The sequence below is a fragment of the Nyctereutes procyonoides genome, unplaced genomic scaffold (assembly GCF_905146905.1).
Source record: "Nyctereutes procyonoides isolate TBG_1078 unplaced genomic scaffold, NYPRO_anot_genome, whole genome shotgun sequence".
NCBI classification, from domain to species: domain Eukaryota; kingdom Metazoa; phylum Chordata; class Mammalia; order Carnivora; family Canidae; genus Nyctereutes; species Nyctereutes procyonoides.
The window spans coordinates 7,657,668-7,669,697 of NW_026575126.1; the positions used below are offsets into that span (position 1 = coordinate 7,657,668).

A 12,030-nucleotide genomic window follows, 5' to 3' on the forward strand; every position below is an offset into this window, starting at 1 on the left:
CTGCTGTTGTCTTTGTCAAACATCGACAGTCTGGGACAGTGGAAGGGGAAGGGAACTCATGTGTAAAACGGTTTCCTTTCACCAGATGCTCATCTAGGCGTTTTCATATATATATTATCTCATGTAACTCTTACAATAACCCTGTAATGTGCACAATTCCATTTTATAAATAACAGAGCAGAGCCTTTGAAGAGTTGAAATATTTGTGCAAGGTCATCAAGAAACCAACACAGAAACATGATTTAACCTCAGGATTCTCAGTCTTTAAATCTCAAATACTTTCTACTACTCCACATTGCCCGCTGCCACAGATGGAATCTGGGGACTTGGGAAAGTTAAATGTTCCAAGCTCCCACACATTTCTGTTTTTCCCAGGAATCACAAATTCTAACAGAGCTGCCATGATAAGTGATGCGGGAAATGGTGGGAATATAAAAAGGGCCCAGAACCTGCAGGAAACAGTAATACAGTATGGAAATTCCTCAAAATATTGATCATAGGATGATGGCATGATCCAGCAATTCCACCTCTGGGTATACACTCAAAAGAAGAGAAAGAAGGGACTCAAATAGAAGTTTGTACAGCCATGTTCGTAACAGCATTATTCACAATAGCCAAAAGGAATAAGCAACCCAAGTGTCCATTGACAGATGAAAGGATAAACAAAATGTGGTATACACATGTAATGGAATATTATGGAATATTATTTTGCCTTAAAAAGGAATTTAATTTTGACATAAGCTACAACATGGATGAACCTTGAAGACATGCTAAATGAAATAAGCCAGCCACAAAAGAACAAAAATTGTATGATTCCTCTTATATAAGGTTCTTAGAATAATCAAATTCATAGCAAGAAAAAGCAAAATGGTTGCTAGGGGTTGGTGGAAGGAAAAAAGGGAACAAGTGTCTAATGGATAAAAAGTTTCAGATGGAGAATATGAAAAAGTTCTGGAGATGGATGGTAGTGATGGCTGCCCAACAATGTGAATGTCCTTAATGACTCAGTATTATATCCTTAAAAATGATTAAAATGGTGAATTTCATATTGTGTATACTTCCCACAATAAACATATACACATTTCAAAACCCAGTAGACTATTGTAAGAATTGTGTTCACCCTTACAGATCTGTAGGTATGCTCAGATTTGTATGGAATTCAACTGGTCTTGGCTCCAGCCTAAGAGAGATCCATTTTTCCTTTCATACTTTTTGGACTAGCAGCGCCCTGGGATATGCTTTTCTAGTAGTGAATGACAAAAGCATGAGGGAATGGGAGTACAAACACATGATGCCTCTTGAAGCCTTGGCTTTGAGCTGGCCCACTTTCACTTCTGCTAACAGTTCATTGGACAAAACAAGTTATATGGCTAAGACCCACATCAATGGAGCAGAGAAATATACTTTGGCTACTCTTGGAGAATCTATTGCAAAAATCACATGCCAAAGGTAGGGTTGTAAAAGTATAATATATGGAGGGTAAAGAATCGAGAACAAGAATCCAATCCAAACAGGCATAAAGATATTTTTATATAGCTTTACATAAAAGACATGCATAGCTAGCTTGTTACTGATAAGTCACAGAATTGGAGAAACCTGGTTTCTAGCTTTAAAATCTCCAAACACTGTAAAGTTCATTAATAAACTTAGATACAAAAAGAAGAATAAAACTTATAGTTTTTTTTTTGAATTTTGGTAAAAATCTGAATTTTCTTTCATTTACTATTTTACACTTATGAGTTTCTCCAAAGACTGACAATACTCATGAATTAAAATAAACAATACTACAAGTAACCTAGAAAGTAAATCAGACACACTACGAATGGGTGGTTTTAATTTTCCAGAACTTACAAAGATACATTAGCATCATTTCAGGAGAAAAATGATTTTTAAATTCCATATGGCTCTGAATGAGATGGGCCATAGAGAGAAAATGGGCTGTATTTCCAAAAGATTATAAAACTAAGGGAAAAAAAACTTGGGATGTTGCTCCATCGCAAATGGAATTAATCTTAAAAGAAAGAAAGGCAGGAAGGCAGAAAGAAAAAGAAAGGAGGAAGAAAAGAAGAAAGAAAGAAAGAAGAAAGAAAGAAAGGAAGGAAGGAAGGAAGGAAGGAAGGAAGGAAGGAAGGAAAGAAAGAAAGAAAGAAAGAAAGAAAGAAAGAAAGAAAGAAGAAAAGGACGTAAAACATGACACTTTCTGTTTAAGAAGGGGACTTTCATAAAATGCTTCCATTTACCCAAGGTCATAAATAAAGAGAATCTCAGATCTGGTATATTCAAGCCAAGCAAGATCTTCTTCAGGCCTGAAATATCTATTTTCCACCTAGACTATCAGGCACCAGGAGTTGAAAAACTAACTCTGTGTCATCAGATGACCATGTCCCTATTAAAATACCATGTACCATATTGATAAAATGAAGTTCCAGATTGGGATCTGCTAGATACCTGACCTTTACCCTGAGGGGTATTTTTGGGAGTGATATAATTCCCTAACAGTGGTGGTGCAACCCTTTATCTTCTCAGTGCTTTGGACACAAAGACCATGGGATTAATTATATACTGTGAGCAACAATTCATGAATATTTAACACACTCATCTATACTTAATGAATAAATTTGCATTTTGACACTATTATTTAATGTGCTTTAAGGAAATACTGCTCATTACCTTTCAATTTTGTAGATTAGTTGAATGTAATCAGAATGATAAGGCAGGAGAGATATAGTATTATTTAAATAACATTGTTTTTTATGACTGCCTCTGCTTCCGTGAGTCCCCCCCCAAACCCTTTTCTTTAAAGCAAGTAGGTTTATTTTATTTTATTTTCATTGTTTTGTCTTAATCATTTTGCCTCCACGTTCCGTGCAGAAGGGAGTTTCTTTAGATTCATGGAAAAACAATGCAAATTAAATAATCAGTGTTTTGCTTCCCTCTGTGTGCTTTGTAATAGGGCATTCTCTCACACAAAACATCCCAATGCAATTGGCAGTAATTGTGTCCTGGGTGAGCAGGCTCAGCAAGGTTGCCACAACCTGCACAGCAAACAGAGGGAGCAATGAGCAGAGGTCTCCAACTTACCTGAGAAAAGTAAGACCCCAAAGAATCAGGGCTCAGAAAATCTGACCAACTGGAGAGCATGCTGTTGGAGATAAGCTATCCTGGTTGTTCGTTTGTTTGTTTGTTTTTAATCCTTGACTCATGGTGAGGGCTTTTTCTCTCATAAGCAATGGATCTTCTGTTTGCAAGGTGGGGCACCTAATTTACATATCTACTTCAGGGAGTTTGGGTATGAGAACATACCTGTAGCAATTCTATCTGCATGAATGTCCTGTGCAAAAGGAACATTCCAAAAGGGGAAGGACTTTACGACCAACAGCAAGACTCTTGGGAATCAGAACTAAGACTGCTTAACTAAGATGAAGGAAAAAGTGGACAAGAGCAAGAGGAACAGAAAAGAAAATCCAGGTGCCAGACACTGAGCTATACACTTACGTATAGAATTGCTTTTCATCCTTACCTTATGAGATCGCTGTCATTGTCCTATCACCACCATCATCATCGCCACTCTATGACATTGAAACTGAAAATTATTTGGTTTAACACAGAGAGAGAGAGAGAGAAAAAAAAAAAAAGCAAAAACACCCAAAAAACTAAAACAAAAAAACCCTTAGGATCTGATTCCAGGTCTGTTGGGACCTAAGATTCATGACTTCAACAGTTCTCAACTAATTGGGGTTTTAAAAGGCTTTGCTATCAAACGTGCTGGGGTTGAGTTGAAATATGGCTTCCTCAAGGAGACCTTCCTTGCTCCCCGGTCCTTGGTCGGGTTCCCTGGTAGTTACAGATATATACGATATTTATTTTCCTCCCCTTGCCTTCACATACTTGACTGCAACCCCAAGAAGGCAAGGACTGCTGTTCACTCACCATTCTAGTCCTAGCACCTAGCAGAGTACCTGGCACGATGTAGCCATTCTCTATTGGTATGTGGGGTGTGTGTGTGTGTGTGTGTGTGTGTGCACGCACACACGCACGTGTGTTTCCTCATCTATAAAAACGTGGTGAAAAATACTTACGGTGAGAAGTGAATGAGATCATTGTAAGGTGACTATTACAGAGCCTGAAAAATAGAAGTATTTTTTTGTTGCTGGACTGTGTGTCTTTCCACGAGACACTCTGATGAGACCAAGTTATGGGAAACCCTGGAATTTCTCTGGATACCACTTAAAAAATTAAGTTTCACTAATAATCTATTTAAAAAGCAAATGCACTGCAAAAGCTCTTCCCAAGTCACTGACTTCACAGCCGGAGGGGGGTGATGACTACCACCGGGTTGCTGCATCAGAGTCGGCCACTCAGGATGTGGCCTTTGCACCCTGGTTGGCACAGACTATGCTCCAGCAGGTGCTCCGGGAGTGGGGAAATGCCTCTCAATGAGCGCCTCTAAGGATGGGAGAGGGTTAGTTAGACCAATTCGTTGAGGTTTTTCCTATGGAAACATGAAGCTGGAAAACTGAACTTCCCCCCAGATACTCCCTAACCTAAGGGTTGGATTGGGGTGGATTCTTTCCTTGAGGAAAGAAAACTTCTTTACTAAGCACTAGCAGCCAGTTTCGATCTTGCCCCCCTGAAGACCCCGAAGGCAGCCAGGACATAACAGGACAGGACAGGACGGGTCCGTACAAGGTCGTCCTAGATCCAAGGCCCAAAACTCCCTCCACCCTTTGGTTCCCCCACCTGAACCGTGTCCAGTCACAATGTCTGATTTAGTCTGTCGGTGGTTCTGCAATGAGATGACGTGATAACCTGAAGGCTCCCTGGTAACAGAAAGACTGCAATATATTTGAACTTGAGCCTTCCTCCCTTATGAGATTCCCAAGGAGACAACTGGGGTTCAAAGATGAAAACTCAAAGAAGGGTGGGCCGCGCTGACCTCTGCAGACTCCTCCCCATTGGGTCCCTGTGAACCAGGACACACAGGAGAGAGCAGACCCTGCGCCCTCCCAGGGCAGCCAGCTCCCCAAGGGGAAGCACTAGATCTTGCCTGTCTTGTTCCTTCCCTCCCACTCACCAACTAGTCAGGCCCTAATGAAAGACCCCAAGGAAAGCAGCTCAGAAAAGCACCCACCCACACACACATGCTTTCCAGAAGGGCTGCAGCAAGACTGCCATGTGACAAATAGACGATAGAGAAGACGAGTTCATGGTCCACGTGGAATTTTGCATGCAGCCCCCTTCCACTTCTTGCTGGGGTTCACCAACGATACATCCCACTGGGACCCACCCCCACCCAACGTCAGCTCTCCTCTTCATGACTTCCATGGACCCAGTGAATCCTCTACTGGGGCTGCCTCTGCATCCTTGTTTTCTGACTGGATTTGGAAGGCAATTCATCACCCTCTCTTCATCGCTCAGTCTCGACACCTCACTACCAGATCCCAACTTCTAGAAAATTCCTGCGGAGATGCTACTTGTAACTAGATACTGTGAAGTATGCTAAATGTAGTTTCTAGAATTTTATCCAAACCCAAAAATCTTTCAGTGATGGGAGCAAACACCAAAACCTGCTTTGACACAAAGTACAATGAACCCTTGAACAACATGGGGGAGGGGGCACTGACCCTCTACGTAGCCAAAAACCCGGGTATACCTTCTCACTCCCCTCAAATTTAATTCCTAATAGCTTGCTGTTGACGAGAAGCCTCACCAAGAGCATAAACAGTCAATTAACACATATTTTGCATGTTATATGTATTATACACTCTATTTGTATAATAAGCTACAGAAAAGAAACTGTTATTAAGAAAATCATAAGGAAGAGAAAATACATTTACAGTACTGTACTGTATTTATTTTTAAGAATATGCATATAAATGGGCCCGTGCAGTTCAATTTGTGTTGTTCCACGCCCAACCTTACTACATTTCCTACTTTAAAATCATTCTTTTTTTTTTAATTTTTATTTATTTATGATAGTCACAGAGAGAGAGAGAGGCAGAGACATAGGCAGAGGGAGAAGCAGGCTCCATGCACCGGGAGCCCGATGTGGGACTCGATCCCGGGTCTCCAGGATTGCGCCCTGGGCCAAAGGCAGGCGCCAAACCGCTGCGCCACCCAGGTATCCCTTAAAATCATTCTTAATGTGATCTGTCAACATTTTTGTGGGGTGCCTGGGTGGCTCAGTCGGTTAAGCATCTGCCTTCAGCTCAGGTCATGATCCCAGGGTCCCGAGATCAAGCCCCGCATCGGGCTCCTTGCTCAGCACGGAGCCTGCTTCTTCCTCTCCCTCTGCTGCTTCCCCTGCTTGTGCTCTTTTGCTCTCTCTTAAATAAATAAATAAATAAATAAATAAATAAATAAATAAATAAAACCTTAAAAGAATTTTGTTTCTCTCTGAACTGACCTCCTTACTGAAAGAAAAAAAATAAGAGTTGGTCACCAGTGCCAGAGGGCACCTTCATGCTTGTGCGGTCTCTCGCTCTCTGTCTTCCTTCAGCAAGTCTTCTTGGCTCCTCTCGGCCAGTTGAGGTGCCTGTCGCTGTGCTCCCACAGGACCCAGTGTACTCCTCAATTATTGCTCTTTCACTCGGCATTGAAATGATCTGCGTATGTATCCAGCAGGCATACATGAGCCTTTTGGAATGAGGAGTTAAGGGGCAAGAACCACCTCCGCTTGCCCAGCCCCAGCATGATGTCTTGACACATAACACAATGAATACGTGTTGAGTTAATCAGTTAAACTCGATGGCAATTTTTTAAAAAATTTGCCTATATAGAGCGCTCTGCAATATGAGGCCCTTTATTATAAATCTTGGAAGAATGATAAAAACAATAATAACATCTTACAAGTGGATAGCTCTTGATTGCACCCTCAAAGCTCTTACTTCACCTGGTCTTTTCAAAATGCTTTAAGAAAATTAGGTAGACTGGGTACATTCAAGCCGATTGGACACTTGAAAATGTGACCAATTTCATCCTGTCAGAGTGTCAGAGCCCTATTCTGAGTCTCCAACTTAGAATCTCTCCCTCCGAAACTCCAAGGCTCATTCCAGAGCTTGCCCAGCCCTGACTGGGATGCCCTGGTCTCCCATAGTGGTAACTCCACTCTTCACCCCAGAAGAGACCTCTCTCTGAAGTCACAGAATTCTTCTCTGTTTGCACAGACCCAGGCACTCATCTTAAATTCTCTGATACGGAAATGCTGTTTCATCACCATCTATAAGTTTGTAATTTAAAAAAAATATATATTTACAAGGGGATGAGATCTCTTCCTAATTTTCAATTTCCTTTCCTGACAAACTGCAGATTTCAGTGAAGAGCCCTGGACAATCTATCTCTATTTTGATCTTAGACAAAACAAGAAAGAAAATCACACCGGGGAGTGCATGACCTTTGATTCAGCCTAAATTATCTTTGGTGCCCGTGAGACTAATTGGGGGGAAAAGTGCGATGTTACCCGAGTTCATGCTACCATGTTGGAAGGCAAAGACTCCCAAGGTAAGAGCAAACTGAACTTAGGTGAAAGTTAAGACAGATAGGCTTTTTGCTTCTGCTGGCAAGCAAGGCTGGAGAATGTGAGGCATTTCTGCAGGTATTATCTTGAGTCCCTCTTCCAACTTTATAGGGATTGCAAGGCAATCCCCATGGAGGTGGCTGGGGCAGAAGCAGCACCAACGGCAATGATGTAGGTACCAGAACCCTGGGATCACTAGCACAAAGGTGTGTTCTTGAATTCTCACCTCCAGCGTTGGTTTCATATGGTAACTCTCTTAGGGTCAGCGGAGAATGGTTTTGAGAGCCTTCTCATGCCCTCTTCATGCCCACCCCACCAGTCCTTCTGACAATTTTGGAAACAGCCAACTCCCCATCTTTTTTTTTTTTTTTTTTTTTTTTTTTATTTACGATAGTCATACAGAGAGAGAGAGAGGCAGAGACACAGGCAGAGGGAGAAGCAGGCTCCATGCACCGGGAGCCTGATGTGGGATTCGATCCCGGGTCTCCAGGATCGCGCCCTGGGCGAAAGGCAGGCGCCAAACCGCTGCGCCACCCAGGGATCCCCAACTCCCCATCTTAAATCCCTTCTTGTTTAAGTGTTTAGAGTGGGTCTGTCTCCTATACGAATCCCTGATTGACTCATTATCCTTAGCTCTAAAACCACATAGCTCTCCCTGTTAACTCGTTCAGCTGCTAATTCAGTCCCTCATTCTCCTCTTGAATCTCACCTCTCTTTGGGACTTGATGCTGAGCATTGTTTACCATCCAGGTTCATTCAGGGCCAGAGGGTAGGATTGTTCCTCCCATAACCTTCACAGGGTCACCTTGGTGGGACAAGAACCAGTTCAGAAGTGAGTCTGCTGGGCAGGTACTCAAAGCAAGAATGTAATTCCCACCATACTAAGCATCCAGGGTGGATCTGGAAATTCTTCTCCCCAGCAAAGACGTTTTAAAACCATCCTTTAAAGAACTGACCTTGCAGGGAAGAACTAGTCTTCAACAAATGGCTACTCTAAGTTTTAGAAGACTAGGTCAATGTGGTGCTATTCTCAAGACCCGAGAGGTGGAAACAACCCAGGCGTTCATTGTAGATGAATGGATGAACAAAACGTGGTATATACATTCAACGGACTATTATTCAGCCACAAAAAAGAATGAAGTTCTGACACACGTTACCATATCGATGGCCTTGAAAACGTTAGGGTGCATGAAATAAGCCAGACACGAAAGGACAGGTGTTGTATTATCTCACATATGAAATATCTAGAAGAGACAAATTCAAACAGACAATAGATTAAACGTTATCAGGGACTGACTGGGGTGAGAGGGAGAATGGAGCTTCATCACCTAAAGGTTACAGAGATTCTGTTTAGGATGATAAGTGTTTCAGAAGTAGACAGTGCTGTTGGTTATAAGGCACTGTTAATGTAATTAATGCCCCTGAATTGAGTTATACCTTAAGAATGATTAAAATGTCAGATTTTCTATTGGATTCACTTTACCACCACCAAAACAACAAAAGTAACAACAGTTACGTAAAAGAGTGTTTAGCTCCCTAAATGTTTCCCATAACAGTTCTGGGGAGAATGATGACATAATGCATTTTCCACCAAACACATGGCCCGTACATCTGGAGACCTTCTCTAAATATGAGAATTCTGTTAGAGGTTTCCTTCCATTTTCATGACTCATGTTCCCCTTCCTTGTGCCTCAAGCCAGTCTCTGTTTAACTTTGGTATTGGTTCCCCCCCCCTGCCCTCCCCCCCCCACCCCGCACTGTCTCCCTGAGTCTACACTCTTTCTCTTTGGGTCTCCTTTGCCCTGCTGGATATGCACATCTTCTCTCCCTGGAAGTGACCCTGAACACCTCAAATCTTCTTTCGAATTTCCTTAGTCTGCTTTTGAGGACTGGAGAAGAGCTAGCATGGGACAGAAAAGATGTCTTCAAAGGACCTTGGGAAATTAAAAGGGAAATTCCACATGGGTAGTGGATGCATTGCCTGTTCTTGTGTTGCTCATTTACAGGAGGGAGAAGAGGAGGATTAAGCAGCTAGAGATATTAACAGCCTAAAACTCTAAGCTGCAGCCTCAAGTCAGTAATTTCCAGCTTTGAATCCTTATTTGATGGTCTCCATACTACACAAGAGCTCTCCTGACACTGTCTCCAACGTGAGTTCTAAACTGAGACTGCCATGCTGAGCAAGGCCAGAGAACCGCTCGCTCCCAGCTGGAGGTGGCATGCCTCCTTGTATTTCCAAGACAAGGCTTTATTTTTAAAGTTTGTAAAACCTAAGCTGAAATGCTGTACATGTGTCTCACAAGCAAAAACCAAAGGGAAAAAAAAGATGATTGCAGAAGTCAGTCTTCTCAAGTAGAAACCATGCCACTAAAAAGTTTTCTTAAACTTATAATCAGCACCCCAAAATGGCCTTCAAAAATGTAGGAGGATGACGATTCATTCAAACAAAAGGGACTTAAAAAAAATTCTTTGCCTTAGAAAAATGTCTTTCAATCTCTCTCAGATCAAAACACAAAGCCTTATTTGCTTATCCACCTACATATATATTTTTTCAATCTTCATATCAGAATAACAATCATATTCTCATCATAATAATAACATAATAGCCCTCACCTAAATCTATCTCCAATAAAGCAGCTTTATCATTACATATGCCAATGCTGGACCCCACCCTGGCTCCTGCAATATCAGTATCTCAAGGTTAAATAGGGTGTTAGTCATGAAATTCTTAAAAAAAAATATTTCTTGAAATTCATCATGATTTTCATGCAACTGAAGGTAATTTTCTCCGGATTTGTAAGGTTTTCTAGAGAAGTATTCTATTCCCTGAACTTAAGGTGATCCCTGGGCTGCAAGATTTGTAGTTTGAGCTGTGTAATTGCCTTTAACCAAGATGGCATTTTTTTCCACGTGACCCATTAATGTGGGACATGGTGGGAACCGCACGGCCCACAAGCTGTAGGGTTACTGGGGCTACTTCTGCCCGGTTCCGAGGGGAGTCTGGTTTTCACCCAGCCCCTAGGTTCACTTACCAAGCACTACCTGAATGCGGCTATTGAATCATCATTTCAGAGTCTACATTTTATAAAACTTACTAAACTGCTAAGTTGTAATCTTGAGAAATAAATCTTTTCTGAGAAATTTTTTTTTCTTCTTAAATTAAAAAAACTTATGACACTTCTCTTCTTCTATCTGACTTCACCCTGTTCACAACCTCTAAACTAATTAAGGAATTATTTTGCATCTTCTTCCTCTGAGAGGACAGAGTGCCTTTGTATGACAGAGACACCATTCAAAAGTGATGTGACAACCCATATTCCATTTTAAGTTGCTAAAACTTGGGGGAGGGGGAACATTCAAGACAACAAATACACCCAAGGGAAAATCAGAGGTGAAGCATTGGTGATGGACACTATTATAATAATATTATATTAAATATAATTAAAATCATACTTTAGGTCCAGTAAGTTTGTGCAGAACTAGAAAGACCTTGAAGATCATTGAACATTTTCAATGACCAATTTCTCTATTTTGAAGAAGGGAGATGCTGGGGCCTAAGAAGTTGAAAATCCTCTGAGTCTCTGTCATGAGGCCTTTCATGGATACAGGCCTGCTCTGGAAGGTGCATCTCTTGCTTCTGACCCCCTCCTGTGCTGCCTACTGTTGGCTGTGTGATCCCAGAACAAAAGGAAGACATGATAGACAGAAGTGGACCAAGAGTGAGCCTTTCCCTCACCCTCAAAGATAAACAGGTCACCTTGGAGGTGAGATGGCCTTTTGCATACCAACGTGGTTTGATAAGTCAGTTCTGGTCAGGGATGCAAAAACAGTTTCCAGCCATATTTCTGGCATCCTCTGCCCTGGCCCCTCCATATTTCTTTGGCTAATTTTTCCTACCTTAGTTCCCAAAAGGCCAGAAGACAAGTAAGCAGCAAAGCATTTGCTTGCGCTCATAAGAAAAATAATTAAAATTCACCCTGTTGTTGAGTGAGATCGACTGATGAGAAGAAAGATCAGCTTCCTCTCTCTTTTTCTCTTCCGGTCCGAGGCACTCGGGGGTAGACCCCAAGTTCCTGAGGAACATGCGCTTTGCCAAGAAGCACAACAAGAAGGGCCTGAAGAAGATGCAGGCCAACAATGCCAAGGCCATGACTGTGCGTGCTGAGGCTATCAAGGCCCTTGTCAAGCCCAAGGAGGTTAAGCCCAAGATCCCAAAGGGCGGCAGCCACAAGCTCAATCGACTTGCCTACATCGCTCACCCCAAGCTCGGGAAAGGTGCTCATGCCTGCATTGCCAAAGGTCTCAGGCTCTGCCGGCCAAAGGCCAAGGCCAAGGCTCAAACCAAGGCCCAGGCTGCAGCTGTGACCCCGGCTCCGGCTCCGGCTCCTGCTTCTACTCTTGCAGCGCAGGCTCCCAAAAGTGCCCAGGCCCCCACAAAGGCTCCAGTGTAGAGGCTTCTGCCTGCCAGTGTGAGGACGGAAGGACTGGTATGACCCCTGGGCTTCTGTCTTCAT

The 12,030-nt window shown here is 42.4% G+C and overlaps 1 protein-coding gene across 1 annotated transcript; it reads left to right on the forward strand.

The window, feature by feature from the left end:
* The first annotated feature begins 7,682 nt into the window (after window positions 1–7,682).
* LOC129519338 (60S ribosomal protein L29-like) lies at window positions 7,683–12,017 on the forward strand. The gene is made up of 2 exons (XM_055339754.1): window positions 7,683–7,687; window positions 11,565–12,017. The coding sequence occupies exons 1-2, from the start codon at window positions 7,683–7,685 to the stop codon at window positions 11,965–11,967; spliced, it is 408 nt and encodes a 135-aa protein (XP_055195729.1). The 3' UTR covers window positions 11,968–12,017.
* The last annotated feature ends 13 nt before the right edge of the window (window positions 12,018–12,030 follow it).